The 25054-nt window shown below is 43.2% G+C and overlaps 1 protein-coding gene across 1 annotated transcript in view; it reads left to right on the forward strand.

Moving 5' to 3' along the window:
• ANO2 (anoctamin 2) overlaps positions 1-25054 on the forward strand; it is a 325024-nt gene that overhangs the window by 142400 nt on the left and 157570 nt on the right. Inside the window, exons 11-13 of the mRNA XM_046676889.1 lie at positions 13207-13341; positions 18841-19001; positions 23658-23740. Of these exons, the coding sequence (XP_046532845.1) occupies positions 13207-13341; positions 18841-19001; positions 23658-23740 (379 nt within the window). The remainder of the gene's footprint in view (positions 1-13206; positions 13342-18840; positions 19002-23657; positions 23741-25054) is intronic.

Raw genomic sequence — 25054 nt, forward strand, 5'->3', positions numbered from 1 at the left:
TTACTGCTCACCACACCAGGCTGCAGTCGGGGCCGGGCAGGACATTGGCTGGGAAGGCTCTCTGAGCTGAGGGAGTGTACTTTCTCGGGGGCAAAGAGAGTCCATCATGGAGAGATCCGAGGGAGAAAACTTTTCTGACAAACTCCTGAAGAAAGATTTATGGTGCTCAGGGTAATGCATCTTAATAGTTGGAAAAACAATTTGGAAGTTTTTCATTGTTATTCTTCCATAATTTTTAACGTGACTCATATGGGCACATGGTGATCTTCTGGGCCAAGATGAGATGATGGAGACTGTTGCTGTTTTGTAGGATTTATTTTTCTCTGTGTGTGTGTGTGCGTGATAAATGATCATTCCTGTTCTCTTATCCACTAATGATATTCTTGTGCTGGAGGAGGGATGTACAATTAGCAGTGGAAAGAAAAGGTTTAGAATTAGTGAAAAATGGGGCAGTGGAAGGGATCAAAGATTTTCAAGATAGGTAGACTTTGGTTGAACATTCAGATGTGTAGGTAACTGCATGTGGACCTTGGACATGAGACTTAACTTCTCTGAGGCTTGTTTTCCTTATCTGCAAATTGGGGGAGTAATTCCTAACTCATAGGGTAGAGATTAAAGCATCTATGTTTGTAAAATCAGGAGTAGGTGCTCAGTAAATGTTTTTTGCTTTCCTTCTTTGATGGATGAAAGAGGAACAAATTTGGTAAAAGAGAAGTCATCAAGAAGAGGTATAATGCCCAGCAACAGAAGAAACAGGGTTATTTTAAAGGTGAGAAATGCATCTTGAATTTCAAAGAAAAACAACCAGAGCCCAGTTGAGATTTCACATGGATGCACACTGAGGTGGGAATGTGGGCTGCAGAAGCTCAAGATAGCCCTGGCCTGTGTCTCGGTGAAGAGCAGCCCCCGCTCTGGGAGGGGTGGGCTCTCCCACAGCTTTCACAGAGGTTCCAGCACGGCATCAGGCGTTCCCCGAAAACATCAACACCAACATTGCCCGTGAGCTTTTGGTAAAAACTGTGCTTTATATCAAGACATTTCTTTATCAACCTTTCTGTGTAAAATATAACTGTTTCTTTGGTGTGATTGTTACATCTCATAGTGCTGGTCTTTCTTTCTCCTTGAGAATATTGAAGAACACCAAAGAACATATTTTTGTTGCAAGGGAAAACAAGTTTATTTTTTTCTGCCACCCGCACACATTATGGAATAGCGAAGTCAAAACAGTTCTTCAACCTCCTATTATTCTTGTCTCTGGGCTGCTTTCTTTTTGGAAGAATGTGGAGTAAGGAGGCCATGGTAATTTGTGGTGGAATACTCTGCTTTTCAATTTTTAAAGGACTTTTTGTATGCTGTCTCAGTGGAAATTTGTAACAACTCGATGAGATGAAGGTCATTTTCCTTTAACAGTGACAACAATCTTCTGGGGGCCCTTGTTTGACAGCTGTGCAGGTTGCTTACTGAACAGGCCCCTGGCCGAGGGGGTACAAGGGAGCTCTCAGCGAGTGCTGCGCTCTGGCGCCTCTTTCTCATTCATACTGAAGGGGCCGTGGCCTTTCCTTGCACAGAACCTTTTTGGGCTTTGGTTCCTCCATCTACCAAATAGAATTAATTTTAGAATTTCTATCCTAGAAATTCTGTGTGTTTTTAAGTCCATTTCCCCTTTTTTCTCACCTGCATTGGGAATTAGCACAGGATGATGGCGATGACAATGATCATGCTGCTGCTGCTAGCTAACATTTCTGAGTGTTTACTGTGTGCCAGGTCCTGTTTCAGGCACTTCATGGATATTAACTCACACGCTCTTCTAACCCTGACGATGGATGGTCTCTATTATTCCCATGTTAGGTCTGGTGTCTAATTGTGGCTCCACCTTGTTATTGGTGGTGATTTTGGACAAATCTGGTAATGTCCATCAGCCTCAGTTCCCTAAATGGTAAAGTGAGAGGATTATAACAGATCAGTAACTTCTCACTCCCCTCACTCCCTTTTTTGAGTTTTGAACCTTGTATTATTTGGGAAAGAGGTGACACACTTTAATGGATAATTGAGGATTATGGGAAATCCACAAGGGATGGGGAAGCACTCCAGGTATGGGAATAGCGGGGCATTGTTAGCAATTCTAGACCCAAAATGGCAAGAGGAAGTTGTGGTTGCAGAACCCAGAGAGAGCTGTGGCTGAAGCTACCATACAGGGGAGACCTCTGACAGGAGTGGTGGCACCAACTGCCTACCTTGGGCTTTACAACAAGACAGCGGAGGGTATCAATGCCCCATTATCTTTATTCTCCCACCCTTCAATTTCCTGCAGGTGCCCCCCATTGGCCAACCCATCAGCCAGAGAGCCAGGGGGCCTCGTTGATGCAATCCACACAGGTCAGCTTCCTGGGGTACAGACCAGGTGGAGCAGGGTAGAGAGGGGGTCTGCAGCTCCACACAAACCACCTTCATGGCAGAACACGTTTAATCTGTTGAACATCCTTAGCAATTGTTTTTAAGTCAATATTATGTGGCATGTGATGAAGAGATGGTTCTAAGTATAAATATTTTATTTTAAATATATGTTAATGGATGTCATACTATAAAATTCATTACATACAATTCATGGTACATAAAGACAAGTCTGTCTTTTTTCCTTTTAAGAGAGGTGGCACACACTGTTTGTATTATCACATTAAATTATGCAAGAGAAAACCAACATGTTCCAACAAATACATTTTTATTTTGTTTTATTTTTTCCCCCAACACCATTTATTAAAGAGAGTATCTTTCCTCATTGTATATTCTTGGCTCCTTTGTTGTGAACTAATTGACAGTTTATGCATGGGTTTATTTCTGGGCTCTCTATTCTGTTCCATTGATCCATGTGTCTGTTTTTATGCCAATTCCATACTGTTTTGATTACCATAGCTTTGTAATATACTTTGAAATCAGAAAGTGTGATGGCCTGTTTTCTTTTCTTTCTAAAGATTGCTTTGGCTGTTTGGGGTCTTTTGTGATTCCTTACAAATTTTAGGATTGGTTTTTCTATTTCTACGAAAAATGCCATTGAAATTTTGATAGGGATTGCATTGAATCTGTAGACTGCTCTGAGTAGTATGGGCATTTTAGCACTATTAATTCTTCTAGTCTGTGACCATGGAATATTTCCCATATATTTGTGTCCTCTTCAATTTCTTTCATCAACGTCCTATAGTTTTCAGTGTACAGATCTTTCACTTTCTTGGTTAAATTTATTCCTAGGCATTTTATTCTTTTTGATGCAATTGTAAACGGGATTGTTTTCTTAATTTCTCATTCTCATAGTTTGCTATTACTGTATAGAAATGCAACTGACTTTTTTTTTTTTTTTAAGATTGGCACCTGAGCTAACAACTGTTGCCAATTTTTTTTTTTTTTTATGCTTTATCTCCCCAAATCCTCCCTGGTATGTAGTTGTATATCTTAGTTGCAGGTCCTTCTAGTTGTGGCATGTGGGACGCCGCCTCAACGTGGCCTGACGAGGGGTGCCACGTCCGCGCCCAGGATCTGAACCAGCAAAACCCTGGGCCGCCACAGCGGAGTGCGCGAACTTAATCACTCGGCCATGGGGTCAGCCCCTGCAACTGATTTTTGTGTACTGATTTTATATCCTGCAGCTTTACTGAATTCATTTATTAGTTCTATCAGTTTTTGGTGGAGGCTTTGGGATTTTCTGTATATAACACTGTGTCATCTGCAAACGGAGACAGTTTAACCTCTTCTGTTCCAACTTGGATCCCTTTTTTATCTCTTGTTTTGTTGAGGATTTTAGCATCTATGTTCTTCAGGGATTATGGCCTATAATTTTCTTTTCTTATTGTGCCCTTGTCTGGTTTTGGTATCAGGGTAATGATGGCTGCATAAAATGAGTGTGGAAGTGCTTCCTCTTTTTCTATTTTTTGGAAGAATTTGAGAAAGATTGGTATTAAATCTTCTTTGAATTTTTGGTAGAATTCACCGGTGAAGCCATCTGGCCCTGGACTTTTTGTTTGTTGGGAGGTTTTTGATTACTCAGTCAATCTCCTTACTAGTAACTGGTGTGTTCAGATTTTCTGTTTCTGCATCATTCAGTCTTTGTATATCTCTAGGAATTTATCCATTTCTTTTAGGTTGTTCAATTTGTTGTTATATAATTACTTATAGTAGTCTCTTATGATCCTTTGTATTTCTCTGGTATCAGTTGTCTTATCTCCTTTTTCATTTCTGGTTTTATTTATATCCTCTTTTTTTTCTTGGTGATTCTAGCTAAAGGTTTGTCTATTTTGTTTGTCTTTTCAACAACAAGCTCTTAGTTTCATCGATCTTTTCTATTGTCTATTTAGTCTCTATTTCATTTATTTCCGCTCTTATTTTTATTTCCTTCCTTCTACTAACTTTGGGCTTAATTTGTTGTTCTTTTTTCTAGTTCCTTGAGGTATAAAGTTAGGTTGTCTATTTGAGATCTCTCTCATTTCTTAATGTAGGTATTTATCACTAAGAACTTCCCTCTTAGAACTCGTTAGCTGTATCCCATAAGTTTTGGTATGCTGTGTTTCCATTTTCATCTGTCTTAAGATTTTTCTTTGATTTCTCTTTTGGCCCATTGGTTTTTCAGTAGCATGTTGTTTAATGTCCACACATTTGTGAATTTTCAGGTTTTCTTCTTGTAATTGATGTCTAATTTCACACTATTCTGGTCAGAAAATATGTTTGATATGATTTCACTCTTAAGTTTATTAAGACTTGTTTTGTGGTCTAACATATGGTCTATCCTGGAGAATGTTCCATGTGTCCTTAAGAAGAATGTGTATTTTCCTGCTTTTGAATGGACATGGACAACAAATATATTTTTAAATAGCAGAGTATGTCATCTTTGGTTTCAGTAATGATGTATATAAAATCTTTGATTAATATTTATCATCATATTCCAGCTTCAAAACAGACAACAAAACATTTTCATGACCTGAAATTTGGTATGTTTGTGCTTCGAGTTAAAAATTTAACTGGTTTATTATCTAATATTTGTCTTTAATTTCCAAATGATGAGCTAAAAGAGAAAGTTTTGGGCTACTTTTGCAGGGACTTCTCAGTAGCTTATACACAGTAGTTGGGGACAATGCTTAACTCCCAGTAAATGAAAAGCCAATTGGATATATTTGGAGACAATAGCTCTCCTCCCTTTTAACACTGGATTCGGTAAGGAGAACATCTTTCTATGTTGTATAATAATTTTCATCAGTTGTGTGCAATTTATGGATCTGGAGGCAAATCTGTTGCATTCTTTCTCCCCATTGTTAGGCTCTGCATTAACGTGTGATATTTCACCAGCATTGCTCCTTATGTTTCTATCTTTATTTAAAGATTGGCTGTGGGTAAAAAGTAAACAATATTTAAGAATAAAAATAAAAACAGTGTAAAATGGCCAAACCCCTAGGTGATAAATGGTGGGGGACTAGGCATGAGCATGTGTCTCTAATCACCACCTGATGTGTGTCTGGCAGCTCTCACGCTGCTCACTAAGAAACAGAAATGTTTAAATAATCATTTTATTTATTGCTTTTTTACAAATAGAAATTGGGACGGATGCCGTCATTGCCTTTTCTTGTGTGAATGTGCTTCTGGGAGGCATAGGGTTTTATAAACCATTGAGTGGAGAACTCCATTTTAGATGATCTTTCGGATTCCCTCCAGTTTTTCATTAAAATAGAAAATAAATCCTAAAACTTTGTAAACTGGGAGGCTTCCATCTGCATTATCCTCTACCCTGTTACTTAAGAGATACATGTCATGGGTAAAGTATAGGTTTCTAATCAGGCAGCCCTGAGTTGGGTCCGGATTCTTCTCTTGTTAGCTGCGCAACCTTTCACAAGTTACTCAGTTTCTCTGAGCCATGCTCACCTCGTGCATAGCAGAGAGACAGGCCTAGTACCCACCTTGTGGGGTTATTGTGAGGATTTAGTCATCCATTAAACACGTGCTTATGAAGCCCCTGCTCTGTGGCTTCTTCTAGGACGGCCACTCAGGCTTATGAATTTTGTGCCTCGCCCATAGGTCCCTGGCTGAGGGGCGAGCAGAGGCTGAAATCCAGACCACGCTCTGCTCTCCAAGCCTTGTACCGTGATGGGGGGCTGTGTATTCCTAAAGGAAGGAATCTTTTCATTCACACAGGGACACCATTTGCTTGCCACGCCCTGTATCCTCTCATAGGATTCTTGTGAGGATCGTAAGAGACGATGCAGGCAAAGCATTCGACAGGGTCCCTGGAATGAAGTGGGCACTCGGAAATAGAGCTATTTTATATTTTTAGTTCTGTGTCTCCTTTGGGCTGGGGAGGCATGGGTGTTAACCGCAGTCCCCCCACTGAAGGGAATATACAAAGGGGCAGAAAGACTAGGATCAGAACTTACCTTTAGTATTCCTCCTGGATTGCGAAGAGCATCCTGCCAACGCTCTGGCTTCTGGAGCTTGGTTTCTTCCTGCCTTGCTTTTTTGCTTTACCTTCCTTTCCTAGCTCTGACTTCTTCTCTGCCTAACCTATCCACCTGTCACCTGTATCTTCCTTCTCTGGTTGACCCTGCACTCAGTGTCTTCCTCATCTGCTCCCTGGCCCTCCCTGGTCTTCAGGCTTGTTTGCTCCTCTGAACACACCTGCTGCTTGCAGGGCCTGTGATGGACCACATCGGCCCAGCCAGTTCTGGCTCCTGGGCCTGGCCCTGCCTCCCGTCAGCCTAGCCCTGTTGTTTCCCATGCTTTATCCAACAGCTCTTTATCTGGAAACCTTTTAAACAAGAGGACTTGGTCGGCGAGAAGGAGACACTTGACAGAAGTGGCCCAGGAGAGTGTCATAGACTTAGGGTTCTCTGATTCCAAGTAGTATTTTTTCCCCTCTGGAACTTCTGAATGGTTCCCATCCTTTGCGTGGCATCTGTGTTGTCTCCTAATGTCAGGACTTGAGGCGAGCCTACTTTCAAAGCCCTGCCTTCCTGAACCTAGGCCTTTCTTTACTGTCCTTTCTGAACTTGCCACATAGAAGCAAAATTTTCGTTTCAGAAGGGGACCTTCTGTTGGCCTCCCTGGGAAAACTAAGAACTCAGAGCCTCCTGGCCCTCCTACTGTTGATCAGAGGAGTCAGCTACGGTGTCTGCTGGCCTGTGCCTGGCAGAAGGGAGGCAGCCTGGCTCTTGGTGTCACCTTTGGCAGAGGGGTGACAATCCACCTGTTGTTCCCCAACCAGTGGGACCCACCCACAGGGATGGATTCAGGTCCCGGATTGCCAGGCTGATGATCAGAAAGCAGAACCTGGGGGGTGGGATAAGGGAGAGGCCTGGAGAACCTGACATCCTGTGACCGTGGGTCCTTCCTCACAGGCATTCTGTACTCACTGGAGAGAAGGACCATGGGTTTCAGGTCCTGGGATTGTGGGTCCTGAGAAAAGAAACTGATTAGCACCATTCTTTAATGAATATAAAGTATATCTGTATAGAGAATGTTTGAAATCCCTTTTAACGTGGATTCTCTTCTTAGGTTCCCCCCCTCCACAACCTTTCTGCCACCCCCTCCCCTCCCCTCCCCGCCCCAGGGAAGGTAAAAGGAAGGCAAATACTCCCTAGGAGTGGGGTGGGAAGTGAGGGGCGGAGGAGATAAGACATGGGGAAATTCCGAATAGCCAGGAAGGGAGAATAAGCTTTCCCAAAGAGGGAAGGTTGTTATAAGGAGAGGAACAGAGGGGTATAGAAGGGTAGGGGTTGAGAGGTCATTATTCTGGCCCCTCCTATCTTGCAGTCAAACTTTTCTCGAATAGAAGCGGGAGGTGGAAGCAAGAGGAGTAGAACCACTTAGAGATTTGGGGGTGAATCCTGGTGCCCAGGGTTTGTGTCTCACAAATCAGAGTGCAGCCTTAGGAAATTACAAGTCTTTTGGAGAAGCCCAGCATCGAGCATGATGCCAGAGCGTCACGATGCCCAGGCAGCTGATTAGGAACTGCTGAAGGAGGTGTCTAGGTACATGAGCTTGAAATAGCGCCCCCTCCAGCCCACAGCCCAGAGATAGCGTCTGGAGCATCCAGAGATTCTCATGAGCCAGCAGACCTGAAGAGGCTGGAGCTGGGACAAAAAGAGGCAGTGCATGCTGTAGGTGCCAGCTGGATGCCCCAGTAGGACCCTGCTGGCCTGGCACCCCTTGGTGGATGCCCACACGATATTGGGGGCCAACCCAGCCCAGCCCAGCTCAGCAGCTGAGCAGCAGAGGGCAGTGCAGAGGTCCAAGCTTTAGACCAGGAAATTCCCAGGGGATGGCCTTTGGTGGGGAGACTCTTTGAGCTGGGAGAGACCGTTCTGACAGTGAGCTTGAACCTTGAATTGACTAATCATCCCAAAGAGACTATTGTTAAAAATCTGAAGAGACCAAGTCACCTTTAACTGTTTTGCACATCTGAATGTAACCTTAATCCTAAAACTTAATTTTTAACTTGCCTTGGAATGTTTCGTAAGCATTAAATGAGATACTGTGTATAAAGCATTGAACTCGGAACTTTGCATGTGGTACATGCTGAATAATGCATTTCTCCCCTTGCTCTCCACTGCTGAGACCTTATCAACCATAGTCCGCTTACATTATTTCCAAGGGCTGAGGGGCCAGGGAGGGATCATTGGTGATTTAGAAGGCAAAACCCATGTTGGCTCCATCTCATGGTTTCACCAAGGAGAGGCCTTTGCTGGCTTGCCTGGCTTCTTCTGTAGCTGGGAATTTCTAGGCTGTCTTCCAGAAAACCGACTATCATGAACTTTAATTAAAGGCTCAGAACTTTTCTTTAGCATCCCTGCACCTGCTCACAATGCTGCTAAAAGCATCAGAATCTGTTTGCCTTTAATCTGTCTCCCGAGGGACCAGGAAAGCCTGGCAGCTTTTTGTAAGACCAGGAAGGAAGGTGCCATGCCTGCCATCCTGCCAGGCCGATGTGGGCTTGGCAGGAGTTGAGAGCAGGGGTTGCCCCTTCGGCTGACAGGGCCGGCTTCCCTGGAACACACCCTGCTGGCACCTCTGCTCCACAATAACCATCTCCTGTCCTACTTCTGATCGCCTGAGAATGGCACGGGCATCACTCAGCCTCCATCACTGCCTCGGGCTGCCGTGCCAAACACCGACCTTGCATCTAAGGGCTGGCTGCCCCATTCCGGAAGCCTTGTCTATTGTTAGCTTGGCTTCTTCCTTCTGTGCCTCCTACAGGTGGAAACTCCCCTTTCAGATCTGGTGACATCTGAGCCTGAATGATATGTATGCCTGACATGGATTGAATGCCGCCTGGCTTGAAGATAAGGGGAAGGATAAGACGACCTCCAGGGAATCCATTGGCCTGCAGGTTATAGGACATGTGGTGTTTCTTTAAACCTATTTTAAAATCAAAGGATAATATACATATAGAAAGGTGTATATACAATAAATATACAGCTCACTGAATTTTTGCAAACTGAACACACACATACAAACAGCAGGAGATCAAGGAAAACATTATTAGCACTCCAGAAGTCCCCCCCCATCCTGCCCCCTCCTAGTCACTACCTCCTTGAGGCTAACTGCCATCTGCACTTCTAGCACAGTTATTTTGCTTTTGAGCTTTATATAAATAGAATAATGCAGTATATATTCTTTTGTGTCCGGCTTCCTTTGTTCAACATTGTGTTGTGAGATTTGTCCATATTATTGTGTGTTCTTGTAATTTTTCATTCTTGTTGCTGTATGATATTCAGCAAATATATCAAAACATATTTATCCATTCTATTGCTTATACTCATTTGGATAGTTTCCAGCTTGGGGCTATTATAAAGAGTGCTGCTGTGAACATTCCTGTATGTGTCTTTTGGTCTTTTGGTGCACAGATACGCATCTCTGTTGGGCATATAGTTGGGAGTAGAGTGGTTGAGTCCCAGAGGATGCCCGTACTCAGCTCTGGCAGATACTGCCAAGCAGTTTTTCCAAAGTGGCTCTATCTATACACATCCTACCGGGACCACGTGAGCATCTGGTTTCTCCACATTTGGAAAAATGTGGAGAAATTCCAGCACGTGGTGTTTTCCCTCTTTTTCATTTTTGCCATTCTCATGAGTGTGACAGGTATTGCATTGTAACTTCATTTGCATTTTCCTGATGATTTGATGATTAGGGAAGCTGAGCACTTTTTCATATGCTTATTGGTCACTTGGGTATCTTTTCTTGTGAAGTGTCCCCTCAAATCTTTTGCTTATTTTCCTATTGGTTTGTCTGCCTAATTCTTATTGATCTGTAAAAGTTCTTTATGTATTCCAGCTACAAGTCCATTGTTGAAGACGTGTGTGCAAATATTTTTCCCATTCTGTAGCCTATCTTTTCGTTAGTGTCTTTTGATGAACAGAAGTTCTTCATTTTAATGTCGCAGGTCGCGTCAATTTTCGGAATAATGTCTACAACAGTTAACATTTATTGCTTGCTTACTAAGTCTTCACAGACATTACTCGTTTAACTTGCACATTAACATAATTTTAAATGGCAAAAATGAAGCTTAGAGAAGCTGAGAGACTTTCCCAAATTGCAGACCAGCAGAGGCCAGATTCATGCCCAGCTCTTCTCACTCCAGAACCCATGTTCTGTGATGTCTGTTATACCACAGAAGGTGCCAGCTAACATACCATGGACCTTGTCCAGTCCTCAGATGTCTTTTGTTTGTGTTGTACATTTTTCTTTCAGTTGAATTGGTTGCCAACATTTAAAAATTAGGAGAAATACAGATTTCCAGCTTTTTGGGGGGGAAGTTGTCGGGTCTGGCAACACTGGCCCCATTTTCTCACATCACTTGAATGTGACCTGAGCCCTCTGGTTTTCCACAGGAGATCCTATGGTTGGTCATGCGTGGCCTGCTTCTGTCATTTATGTTTCCCGCCCGGTTCCTGTGGGCATCTGAATTTTCAACTCTGCTGTATTCTTTTCCTTAAATGACATAATTGACTATGTTTCCTTCTTTACTCCATCTGTTCCTACCTTAATGCATTCTGCCCTCCTTCCCTCCCTTTTCCAGGTATCTAGGCTCTGTGGTCAGGCTCCCTGTCCACCTCTCTTGCCAGCAGCATTTTTATGGGTAAACAGAGAAATCAACTGTTTATGTGGGGCAGTTAGAAGAGTTCTTCAAAATATCCTACCCCGTCCTTTAAGAGGTGACGGCATTGTATCTCCGTAAAGCTTCTGTTGGAATGCAAATGTTTTCCTGGAAGAAGTGACAAAGTACTCCAGTAAGGTTTAATTTATCAGATAGGTTCCTTAAGCATAAGCCTAGGAGGCTATGGGAGAAAAGATTTATAGATTGTATGGGTTGAGAGAGTGGTTGGGGAAGTCTTGTGTCTCTGACTGGCTGAATGCCTCAGATTGGCCACTGTGGTGATACAGCTTCAGAGCTGGAAAAAGCACGGGAACATGGCAGGGGATGGGGGATGGATGGGTATGGTTATGTGTGGTCCCTCTCCAACTCAGCAAATTTCCCCAGGCGTATCCTCTGCCCAACCATTTTCTTTCCTTCTCTGAATCCCTCCTGGGAGTCAGTATGATGTGCAGGTTAAGAACTGGACTCTCAACTTAGAAGCACTGGATTTGAATCTTGTCTCTGCTTCTTACTACCTGTGTGACCTTGGGTGTTAATCTTTTTGTATATCAGTTTCTTTATCTATAATTTGAGGATAGTAACATACTACCCCTTGGAGTCGTGAGGACTGAAAAATAAAATAATATTCATAATCTTAGAGTGGAACTTGGCAAATAATTAGTCCTCAATAAACGTCAGTTTCTACTGCGACTGTGGTTATACTGGCAAGAGCACTAGACATCATGGGGTCGGATGGCAAGTGATAGAACTCTGGCTCTGCCGTGCACTAGCCTTGTGACCTTAGACAAGTCTGTTTATCCAGGAAGTTTTCTCACCTGGAAAAGATGTTGTGAGAGTTAAAAGTGAGCTTAAACAAAACAATCCAGATGAAAGCAATAGATCAGTTTGTGTTTATTACACCTTCTCTCTCTCTCCTGCATTCTTTCTTCTCCGTCTTCTTCCAGAGATGGGTAATGTGGACTGGTGGAGAGGGTAAAGTGAGTGCCCATGAAAAGAGGACTAACATTATTACATGGTAATGGAAAATAAGAACTATGGTGATGCCCCTTCTTTCATTCCCAATATTGGTAATTTGTGTTTTATCTTTTTCTTGATCAATCTGACTAAATATTTATCAGTTTTACTCATCCTTTCAAACAATCAGCTTTTGGTTCCATTGACTTTCTCTGTTTTTTGGCTTTCAATTTCATTGATTTTCTTCTCTCTTCTTTGTTATTTCTTTCCTTCTACTTCTTTTGAGTTGAATTTATGTTCTGTGGCCCTTTGGCGGTCTAAAAATCACTGTCATAACTAAGATAGTTTTTGGCTTCCAAAGAATCAGTTTTATCTCCTTTAGGGGCAATATTGCATATAGTATTCTGGATTGACTGGTTCTTTTTCTTTCCATACTTTAAGGTTGTCATTCCATTATCTTCTGGCTTTCAAGAAATTGGCTGTAAATCTTACCTTTGTTCCTTTGTATGTAATATCTTTCCTTCTTCATCTTCCCCTCCCCCATCCACACCACCCCAGCTTAATTAAAGATTTTCTTTTTCTATGTTCATTTTACAGAAGTTTTTGATGTGTCTAGGTATGTGGAAGTTTACTTTTGTTTTTGTATTTATTCTGTTTGGGGTTCTCTGGAGTTCTTAGATATGTGTTTTGCTATTTTTGATTAATTTTGGAAACTTTTTCATGAAGTATATAATTTGTGTGTTTTGTTTATATAAGCTAGTTCCAAAAAGGTGTGTTTTTCTGTGGGTTGAGTACTCCGGCACTCATGAAATGATGATGTGTTATGCATGTTTCTCTGGTAAAGATGCCAAAATTTATGGCATAATTTTAGTTTGCTGTTAGGGCTGGATTCCTTCTCACAGCTATTTCACATGAGCAGCCAGGACAGGTGTGTATATGTGATTCCAGTGGAATGTAATTCATTTCAGAAAAAACCAGTTGTAGATTCCTTGTTCTGAGGTCCCTCTTTCCTTACGTAGCTTCCATTCCTTTTCAATTATGCTGGCCCATTGTCAGGTTTAGAACAAATAGAAATGAACAAAGTATATAATGTTTTTAATACGTGTTTTATTTTCTTTCTTTTCCAGAAAGTATTTTGGAGAAAAAATTGGACTGTATTTTGCCTGGCTGGGGTTATATACGTCATTCCTCATCCCGTCTTCTGTGATTGGGGTGATTGTGTTTCTTTATGGATGTGCAACAATTGAAGAAGATATTCCCAGGTAAGATGGTTTGAAAGAAAAAGGCTCAATTTCCATATGCTGCATCAGTTTGCATACGGAGTTTCATCCCAGTTACAAGTACGTTTCACATGCCTCCTTCCAAACTCCTCACTCTCTTTCTCCTTCCCTTACCACGCACATAACTTCCCTCCAGAGACAGATCTGGGAGCTACAGATTCTGGGAAGGGCTTCAGAGCCATGCTGGGTGTGGCCCACTTCCTTCCCCAGTCAAGCTCTTCTCCGGGACCAGGGTCGATGTGGGCAGGTAGATAATACCTGATGACAAAAATAATGCCTGAGAAATGCTTTTTTCCCTCAACTTCGTGACTTTTTTCTCTGGTTTCCCGTAAGACCCAAGGCAGAAAGTGTTGAGTGGCATCCGGTAGAGATCACGTTTCCATATGGTCAAAGGCTTTTGGGATAAAATACTGTGAAGCTGTCTGCAGAAGCAGGCAGCTGTGGAACTGAGGAAAGCTCAGCCTCTGGTTCAGGAAGTCAGAATCTGCAGGAAGTAACAGGCCCCATGGTGGGGCTCTTGGAGAGCAAGGGATGGAACAAAGGCTGGTCCTGATGGGGAAGAGAGCCCACAAAGAAAATAAGCACTTAAAAATAGCATCCTTTAGGACTGACAGCATTATATATGAGCTATGCGACTGGATAGTTCACTCCCTGAGTCTAACCTTCCTTGGCTGTAAGATGGTAATAGTAACATCTACCTCATGGTGGTGTCATGAGAATTAAAGGAGACATTGTTTGGCACATAGCAGAGTAGTAATAAATGATTGTTGAATGAATTAACGTATGTGGAAATAGAGTACAAGAGACAAAAGAGACACTCAGCCAATATATAGATGTAAATCTCTCGCCATTTTCAGAACTGTCCTTGCAAACTGAAGCCTGATTAGTCTATTTTAATATTCTGTTGATTGCAAGTGATAGAAATGCAACTTGAACTAGCTTAAGCAAAAAAAGGGAATTTATTATAAGGATTCTGTGGTATCTCAGAGAACCCCATGGCGACCATGTGGCCAGCCTAAGTAACAATGGAAATGGGGACTCCTATTTATCTCTTGTCTCTGATTCTTTCTGTTATTTATTTGTTTCACCAAAGATTTCCACCTAGATATAAACATTGCTGCTAATAGCTCATGGGTGTTACATCTTAGCGCTTCATACTTGATTAGTCCCAAGTGAAAAAGTCCTGTTGGCTCGTTTTGGCTCAGGCCCTGGGCCAACCAGTTGAGGCCGTGGGGCAGGATCACACTGTACCATTGTACTCTTAACACACTGTAACACTGAGGATGTTCCCTCAATAGCCCGGTAGATGAGGACACTGGTCAGACTATGGGTGTCCGCTAGAGTTGGGGATAGTAATGGGAAAAGTAAAGGCCATCCTGAAGGAAGGGCCAGGAGCTGGGCTCTTTTGAGGAAAGTGTATCTACCAGTGTTAGAATCCAGGTGGCTTTTCTTGGCACTATGTCAGTCTACAGAAATGGTCTTGCAAATTAGAGAAACTGGAGATGGCATTGCCAGTAATTAGAATAAAGCTAAATAACTTGGTATAAGAGACAAGCGAGTAGATGTTTTTGTATATAGAACTCCGGTATTATCTGTCCAGTGTTCTTGACTGGGAGTTCTGGGACCTTTATCACAGTAGATACGTTGTTGGGGTTCTTCCTTCCCCAGGCCATCTAGCATGAGGGAAGAACTAATACTTACCAAATACCTACCTGTGCCAGGCATGGTGCTAGGTGGTTTTTATATATTAGTTTCTTTGATCTTATAGAGATTGACGTTATAAACTCCATAAGATAAGTGTTATTATTTTCACCTAACAGAGATGGAGAAATTGATGCTAAGTGAGGTCACATAACTTGTCCAACAACTTCAACAACTAATTCTTGTCAGGGTTGGGATTTGATTTCTGTTGCTTTCTGCTCCAAAGGCTTTGCTTTTTCCAATAAGCTGTGAAATCTTCCAAGGTGTTCATATCTTCCTCAGCAGCCCAGTAGCTTCAACTGGCCCTGCGTGCTGCGTTCTCAGGAAACACGCCTCCTATGTTTTCCATGGCCAGTTGGGATTCCTAGAGAGCTGGGCCTCAGGTTGATCAAAAGTGGAAAACTCCACGCTGTGCACAGAGAACTGAAGCCAGTATAGTGGGTGGGGCATCAGTGTGCTGGTGGACGTCAGGACTTAGAATTTGTGCCCTGGTTCCCCACATGGGAATACATGTGACAGTGGCCACTGCAGCTGGAAATGACTATGGTCTACACATGCTTCAGTGATAAATATCTATGCACACGCACGCACACTCATATGTACAGGCATGTATGCATGTAAAAGGCAATCACTATCATTGCAGATGGATCATATTGCCTCTCAGAGTGTGTGATGTTTTACAAACTGTGGATAGCAACCCATCAGCAGATTATGGAATCAATTTACTAGTCTCTGAATTCTAATACTGAATCTAAACAAATTCATACCCTTTCAGGATCTGTGTCTAGCAGCCACCCCTAAGCATGATTAAAAACTCGTACTATTCCTGGGATTATTTCAGAGGTTTCCAATTTTGGCAGTGAGCCCAGAATTTACAATCTATGTATCACTTTTTAAAAACTTTTTCTTTTGAAAACACTATAGATTCACAGCAAGTTGCCAGGATAGTACAGAGGGGCCCCATGTACCCGTCATGCAATTTCCCACACTGGGTATGTCTTATGCAACGATAGCACAACATCAAAACCAGAACATTTACATTATGTGGAACTTTAAATGGTACCTTTTATTGCCAATAACTTTGATATGTGAGCTACACGTATTACTTGTAAGTAGTAATTCCATATGTGCATGATACATCTATAGAACTTTCCTCTCCTTACCAAGGGATTGGTTCCATTTGTTAGGCATTGGCTTACATGGGTAGGAAAGACCAGAGCATTAAAAACAATAAAGCTGATTAATTTAAACCATATTGAAAAAAAAATCCTTACTTTAAGTCTGATACCTTAATAGATGTTACGTCTGAATTTCCTGAATAATCGCCTCGTTGCACTTTCTCCCTTTGTGCTAGCCCAACCCTGTGTCAACTAACTTTTGACCAATGAGTCACTCGTTAAGAACACCACTTGTTTTGGGGTCTTGATTCAACTGATTGTCAGGCCATTTATCAGCCTTTTTATGCTTTCTAGAAAAAGTGATAGATTGAAGAAATACGCCGTTGGATTTGTAGCCACAGTTACTTCTAGCTAGAAATCTGTGGGTTATGCAGCTGGTGAATACCCAGGAATGATTTCAGTTCTAGGAGAGCCTCTTTCATCTTTCAGCTTGTCTGGAGGCAGCCTCTCTCAGAGAATACAAAGTCATTTTAATGCCATTCTGAGGCAAAATTTCTCCAGAATTCTGTTCAAATTGCTAGCGTCGACAAAACTAACAAAAAAACCAACCAACAAAACAAAAAGCACAATACATATAAAGCATTCTGAGTTAAAATTTAAATAATTTGGGAGTATCCATGTTACAATGGCTGCCATTTTGCACAAATGATTGATAGTAACTGTACTCTAATTTAGAAACTAATAATTTACGCAGCACAAGTGTTTCAAAGTGTGTCGTACCAACCTGGTTGCTGATACTTTTTTCATTCTTGACCTGTTAGCATTGACTAGGTTTGATTAGGATGGAGTTGACAGGATTGTCCCTCCCCCCGGTCCATGTGTAAAAAGACCCTGACCGACAAAGCGACGTCCCCCACGCACACACTTGAAGGGCAGCACTGAGAACTTGTATGTTCTTGGAGAGAAACGCACAGTTCTTTCCTAGCATTATACAGATCAATAATTTTCTGTGAGAATCTGTTTTCTGAGAGGGGACTCTCTTCCCTGAAAGTAGCAACTCCTTTTCCACTGCACAGTGAATACTTGTCTGACCCAGAAGGCTTAAAATAAACCTTGCTCTCTGGTTACCAGTGAGAACATGCTCAGGTGAGACTAGCACGGCTGAACGTATTATTAAGTATTACCATTTAATGTTGTCGATGTGAATGAGTCACTGCTATTGACACTTGCCAATGGAGAGCTTAGCAGCGAGGCGGTGGAGGAACTGGGGTTTATCCTCGGAGACCGAGAGTTTCCATTCTCTCACACAGAAGGCCTTTCCCTGCCGTGGACTTAATAGCTTGTTAAATGCAAGCCTGAAAGCTGGGACTTGACACACAGTGACGGCCCTCGGTCAAACCCTTCAACTTCTTTATGAAGGGGACCTAGACCCAGGCATCCCTTTAACTTCCGGGTTTCTTCTAAGCGCTTGCTTTTGCACACAGGGTGCCAGCGTGCTCACCCGGGTCGGCCATGCTCTGTAGCACCCTCTGCTGCTTCTTTCTGGAGAAGACACAGCTGTGCTTTTCAGCGTAGGATCCCTTGCCTCCCCATCACTCTGTCTTCAGCTGGTCTGTGAGAACAGCCAATTCTTCATTTTCAGGAAACCTTGAGTTCTCCACCCTTTTCCCCCAAACCATGAGCTTAACCATCTACCCATTCCCCTGGGGGGATGTTACACACCAGAATGATGAGTTCATTAATTTTTCCTACCAATATATAGTGTGGAGAGATATTGGGGAAGCCAGTTAGGGCTGGTAATTCCTTGGTTCTTATTTGTAAGCACTCATATTTTGGGACCCAGCTAATAACCTAAGGAATGAATGGAATTTCAAATATATTCATCAGTCCATTAAATAGAAATATATTGAGAATAGATTAGAATATAGGGATGTTTATGTGACTCATGCTTCTTTCTCCAAGAATCATAAAATCTAGGCTTTGGAAGAATTCACCTTATTTTTTCATTCTCCCTAATCCCATTTCATGGTTATGATAATTCTTATTAGGTTAAGGCTATTAATCCTATTCTACAACTGGTCATGCAGCTGATGCACTTAGAAAGGGGCTTCTAACCCAGACTTGACTCTATTCTTCACATGGCTTCTCCTTTTGGAAGTAAGAGCTTGTGTTGGTCCAGTCACACACTCGTGTTTGTTTCTCCTTGTGGCCAGTCTCACACATTTGTGAGATAGCCAGTAGAGTTTAAGAAGACAGCCTATACTTGAATGATGATGACAAAATCTAACTTCAGATGAGTGATCTAGTCATAATTATTGATGCTCCTCATCAACCTCACAGACTCAACACATTTTGAAGGGACTTTATAAGGTGTCATTCAATGTACAACATCTCTGACATATGGTCACTAACTTTCTATTGGGACACTTCTAGTGACAATGGGCTCCATACCTCAGAAGGCAGCCTTTCCATTTTTTTGGACAAAATACAAGAATCACCCTCTCACGGTGAAGAACCCTATTCCAACTTCTTTAACACACCTCACTTACAGAGTTGATAAGCTCAGCCATAGATTCAGAAGTGGGAGATGTTTTGGGAGTGATGTGCTTAGGATGGGTCTTGCTTGAGCTCCACCTGACCCAGAAGTCTCTGTCTACTGCAGCAAAGAGATGTGTGACCAGCAGAATGCCTTTACCATGTGTCCCCTTTGTGACAAGTCCTGTGATTACTGGAACCTCAGCTCAGCCTGTGGTACGGCACGAGCCAGCCACCTGTTTGACAACCCTGCCACTGTCTTCTTCTCCATCTTCATGGCTCTGTGGGGTAAGTGGTCATCATGAGGCTTGCTTATATGGGTGGTACCTTTAAGTGAGTTTAGTGACCAAGCTCTAAAGCCAATATCCTTTGGTTTCCTTCCTTTAGTATTTAGTCCTTCTGTCTCAAGAAGTATTTTAGGGATAGTAGATTTCTCCCTTTACTCTCATATCTGTGAATAGAACTAGGAGTATCCTCCATGGCTTTATGTATTTTTTAAAAAGATATAGTGAAGTTAATCTTGTATTAATATTGTGTATGATTTATTCAGAATTTGAACCAGTGCATGTTTTGAAAACCCATAGCACAGCCATACGACAGGTAAAGTCATTGATATCATCCAGTATAATGCTCAGAGTGGTGGGGTGACTGCCATGGTCACAGACTTAGCTGGTGGTAAAGGTGGGTCCAAACCTGGTCTCATGACTCCAGGTTCAGTGCAATTTCCAGGACATCATGAGTGTAGACTATAGACATTTTACTTAATGCCAGAGTGGTGTTCTCAATATTCCCACTACAGGGATTTGTGAAGGAAAGAACAAATAGTTCCTTCATTTTCCTCCTCCTCCCTTACCCCCAGAGTATCAGGGTAATAAACTTTCTCTGGGCCATAGCCATCTGACCACACACACCACACACAGACACACACACAGACACACACACACACCCTTCTATTCTCACAAACTGGAATAACAACCCCATGGTAACTGAAGATTTCCAAGAAGACACACCCACGTGTATTAAAAAAAAAGGACCAAGCCAACATATTTCAACTCATCTTGAATAGCCACCTGCTTTTTACTTATCGCTGGATGTGCAGGCTCTTAGCTTTCTGATTGGATCACAGAGCAGCAGGGCCACAATCTTGCTGCAGAAGCTTCTTCATTTATCACTGACTCCGTGGGGCCTGGAGGACGTCAGGATGGGACTGTGAGTCACACACCCCCGAAAGTCTGAGGAGGAGAGGAGGAGAGGTCTGTTCTCAACAGTGCTGGGAGAACTGAATGCAGCCTTCCTCCCTTCCCTGTGGGGACCTCTGCTTGGGTGGAGATAGAACCAGGCTGGAAAGATTTCCATATGACTAGGCTACCAAGGAAAATTGCCAGGGGACACTCTATTCTCTATTCTTAGGGAGAATAGTCACTACCAGGGGACACATGAACAGTGGTCAGCCCAAAAAAGTAGGGTCAGGGAGTAGGAAGAAATGGCACTTGTGACCATACACATATAGCTCTGGAATTGTTCTCAGGAAGGGTCAGGAGAACAGACTGCAGTTGAAGCTTGTTGCCTGGGAAGTCATGGGCAGCTCTGTCTCCTGGTCAAGCAGGGGAATCTTGTAATTACCCCCAAATCCAGTTGAACTGATCTGGAACCTGGAATACGCATTCATTGTTTGATATATTGCAACCATAATTCCCATTAATTTGTCTTGCAGATATTACCATAATTGAGTAGCTGAAGCTTAATAACAGTGGGTCCTTGATCCCTTAAGAACTTTCCTGGGATGAATAATTCCTTGTTGCAGAGAAACTTGGTTTTCAATTGTACTTTCCCACTTTCAAGCCCCAACAACTGCCTCTTCTCTTTCCTCAAGAGCTGTGATGGGCAGATGCTTCCCACCCCTTCTGAGATAGCAATGATTAACTCCCCCCACCTCTGGCTCCTCTCTCTTCCTCTTGTAGTCCTGCAAGAAAAGAAAGAGGGTGGGATTATGTCAGAGCTTCCTGGCTTAGGGTAGGGTTTGGTTTTGTTTTTTTAACAGCCTTGCTGTGTTTTATGTGATCATGTATTCAGTTACAGCAGCCAAGAGCCCCTGGGCATGATTGCCTACAAATTACAATTAAAAATGATAGCAATGCCTCTCATTACCATGATTGTTATGATCAGTGGTGCTGTGCTGGGTGGGCCTGGGCCAGGGCCCAAGCCTGTCAGGCGTAAGGCTGGGAAGAAGAAGTGGTCCTCAGAGAGATTCAGGCTGTTGGTGGAGTGGGAGTGGGGGTGGCCGAGACAGGCACCGCGTGGAGGGCACTGGTCAGCAGGACCTGGTCTGTTGGAGTCTTGAGGCCCAGCTCCCCTGTGGTTCTGGCCTCAGACCCCAGGGAACTTTGGAAGAAGAGTAAAGCCCTATTGAAAAGGGAAGTGCAAGGCCGGGTTTCTGGGCTCTTTTCTGAACAGAGGTTAAGGACACTGACTAGGGGGCAGGTAGTCCTAAAGGTGTGTCTCAGTTCTGCCCTTACCAGCTGTGGATACCAACAAGTCAGTATGAATCTAGCTCAGTGTCACTAAAGTCAATACTCTTAACCAAGGTGCCATATAACCTGGGGCATGGTTCTTAACCTTTGAGCGTCACTGTCCTCATATGTAAAAAGGGTGAAGCAATACCTACCCCATAGTGTTCCTGTGACAAGTGAATGAGATATGTGTGCAAAGCACTTAGCATAGTGCCTGGCACGTAATACGCACGAGGAACTGTGAGCTGCTCTTCACCGTTATGGTGGTCCTCCCTTGTCCTCATGACTCCTCTTCAGTGACTCTTGGGTGTCTCATCTGTTCCCACAGTCTGACTTCTCTCCTTCATGGAGACCACGGTTGGGAAGCACTCCAAGCCCTGCTGTATGCAGAGCCCTCCTCAGGCTCTGAGAGGAGCATAGGAAGAGGAGGGACGGCCCCCTTGTTCTCAGAGCATCCCTAGGCCAATGCTGGTGTTGGGAGGTCAGCACGCCCTCATATGGAAAAGCTTTAAACCGAAGGGAGCAAGCGCACAAATTAGTGCACTTTAATGTAGTGTCAAATAAAAGAGATGTAGTTTTAAGTAACTGCATATTCAGCCGGTCTGTAGGTATTTGTTAAGCTCAGTTCTGTGCTGTGTCCGAGGTAGACAGAGACAGCTAAGAGTGGAGGAGGAGTTTGTCTTCCTGTTTCTACCACGCTGGCAGCCAACAGTCCAGTGCAGCATGCAGTGAAGGACAGCCTGGCCCTCACCAGGTGTGGTGTAGAGGTATAGGGGTGGCCTCTGGGTGTGTCACATCTCTTCCCTTTCCAGGGCACCAGGCCACAAAGGAGTGTGGAGGAGAGGGTGCCCGTGAGCCTGAGCTTATGAAAGAGATGGGACTTGAGCTGGTCAGGAACAGATGAGGGTAGCATAAGAGAGGGGGACAATTTGCACAAGTTGGGGATGAAGAGGACAGTGAGGAGATGAAGTCAGCAGCAATGCCAGTGTGAGGTGTGTGTTGACAGATGGTGAGAATAGATTTAGACAGATGGGTCTGGCTAGATATGCAAAGTCCCAATAGCCAGAGAGAACTTAGACCATAAGAAGCCACTGAAAGTTTAGGCGGGGGGGTATTGGTATCCTCCTGTCCCCACAGCTTCTTCACTGCCCAGATCTCATTGTTCTTCAAGACTCAGCTCAGACGTCTTCTCTAGCAGCTAGCACTCCCTCTTCTGCATGGCCACAGCTTTTTAGCTGTGTCCTTCTTAAGGCCCCCGTCACTTTATGCCTTGGATTGTAGTTGTTTGCTATCTCTCCTCATGGACTATAAACAACTTGAGAGCAGAATCCACATCAGAGTCACCTAATCTCTTTCATGATGTCTAGAACAGAGTTTTGTATATTGCAGATACCTTAGTCAGGCCTAGTGTTGTTGCAGGATTAGAAATTCATTCAAGCTTGCTCAAATAACAAGATATTTATTGTAAGAAAGAAAGAAGCAAGCTCATGGATACAAGAAATGAAATATAGCCAGGCCTCTGGGGAACTGGAGCTGGAGAAGCTGTCAGAGAAATCATATCCTTTTCTTCTTTCAAGGGCTGCATGGTTTGTCCCATTTCTGCTTCTCTTTGTATCTCTTAGTTTCAATTTTCAAAAGAGAGTGTCTGACTGGTCCATCAGCAGGTTGTGGATTAGATGGTCAATCCTGGTATAGCAAGCCATGGCTATAGAGTAGAGGGTGTCAGTTCTTTCTGGAGCATGTTGGGCTGGTCCTTCAAGGGGCTGTGGTTGGAGCAAGCAAACTAACCAATGTGTAGATATGGTAGGCATTCAACCAGTATTTGCTAAACAAATGCAAGAAAGAATGAATGCCACTTAAGAGAGATTAGTCTATCAGCTGCATGCAGGCTGGGTTGGAAGGCTGAGACTCCAGACTCAGGAAGACTACTCGGAGACTGCTACCTAACCTCAGAAAGATGATTAGTGCCCAGAAAAGGGAAGTGGTGCAGGGGACAGAAAGAAAGATGGGAAAAAAGTGGGAGTGCTAAGGAAGGTGCGAGAAGAAAGAATGTATGTATAGGGAAGATGAGGTTTGTCAAAAAAGACTACAAACCCTTCCATTCTTATTTTCTTCATCCTTCCTTCATTTCTTGAGATCAGGGTTTACTCTCTTCTCAAAACCTAGAAGTGGGGAAAAGTGTGTGTGTGTATGTGTGTGTGTGTGTGTGTGTTTCTCTCTCTCTCTTTAAATATATCTGTTGGGCTCTCATGGATGTGGAATATTTTGAGCAATTCCAGCTAGAAGTAGGAGAAAGGAGGAAGGGAATAAATGCTTTAAGGAAAGTCCTTAAAATTTGAAATCTATAAGTTTACCCTCCACCTCCATTGGTGAACCCAAAGGGTACTCAAAATCTAGTCTTCAAAATTAATAGTAATTTTTCTTTCTTTTTAAGCTACCATGTTTCTCGAAAACTGGAAGAGATTACAGATGCGACTGGGCTACTTCTGGGACCTGACTGGTATAGAAGAGGAACAAGTGAGTTCTCTTGCATACTTCTCTGGGTCCTTGCTTTGCTTTGACCCTGGAAATAGATTGTCTTGAGTGAGATAACCAAATACATTTGCTATCACATCAGCCAGTCATTGGCTGAGTCTCACTGTGGCTGCTTTTCTAGCTTGGCTCCATGGGCTGAGTCATGGTTGATGTGCACCAAAGCCAAGAGTTCAATTCCCCTCTCTTCTCTTGAGTTGTAAGATATTAGACCTGATCAGTGGCCAGATGTCCTAGTGACGCTTTCTTAAAAAAGAGATGGCATCAGAGGCAAGTTTTGTGGTAGCCTTGAGATTTAACTCAATATTCTTCTATTTCCTGCCGCACTGGTACTAGTGGACATGAAGCCAGAGAATAGGAATCACTCCCATGTGACCCAGAGCATGGATATGTCAGAATGCTTCTCTGAGCCTACTGAGGGTCAAGGGAGAGGCATGGGTGCCAGATGCCGGTTGCCTTTGATGCCGACAGAAGAAGAAAGAACCACTAAAGCACTACAGTGTAAGCCAGTACAGCATGTGTGAAACTGGAGCATGAGCTAAGGGCAGAGGGTAGGTTCTTCTAGAGTCTAGTTTTATGGACAGACGATGTTCAAAAGATGAAAGCAAATCAGCCTCCCCCCTGTGCTCTTTTGAGAACTAGGGCTCCAGTCTCAATGTCGGCAAGTTGACAATGAGTAGTGTGTGCCTGGTTGCTCACAGATGTCTCTTCCTACGTGCTACCATTGACTGAACAGCAAATGTGAATATCAATAGGTACTCCAGTATTGTGGACATCATCGATGAGGTGCTGGGGGTAGTATCTGGAAGGACCAGGAGGCACTTCCAGTTGCCTGAGCACCCATTTGCAAAGGCTGGCCACAGGCATTATGGTGGCTACATGGAGAGCAGACCTTTTCTGTACTCCTACAGTAATCGTTGTGCCTTGCCAGGGTGTTATGGCCCTGGTGTTTTATGACCAAGCAAGTGAGATTCCCAATTTAGTCTTGTTCTCAAGCCTATGTGACTGCCTGTGTCTCTGGTGTGACATCATTTCTTCTCCTGAATGCCCTAGTTAGTCAGCTTGCCTTGAGCAGATGGGCATTCCATCACCATGTCTTGAGTACCGGCCCTCACTCTACTCTAGTCATCTGCATTGAGTATGTGCCCAGAGACTAACAGCATCATGGATTCTGTGGCAAATGAGTGAATGTACATATGGATTCTGCCTTCGTAGGGGATACAAATTAGTTAGGAAGATAAGCAACAGAATAATAAAGGCAATCACATTTCTTGAGGAAAAATGCCCAAACTAGTGCTT

Source organism: Equus quagga, chromosome 1 (assembly GCF_021613505.1).
Source record: "Equus quagga isolate Etosha38 chromosome 1, UCLA_HA_Equagga_1.0, whole genome shotgun sequence".
In the NCBI taxonomy this organism is placed as follows: domain Eukaryota; kingdom Metazoa; phylum Chordata; class Mammalia; order Perissodactyla; family Equidae; genus Equus; species Equus quagga.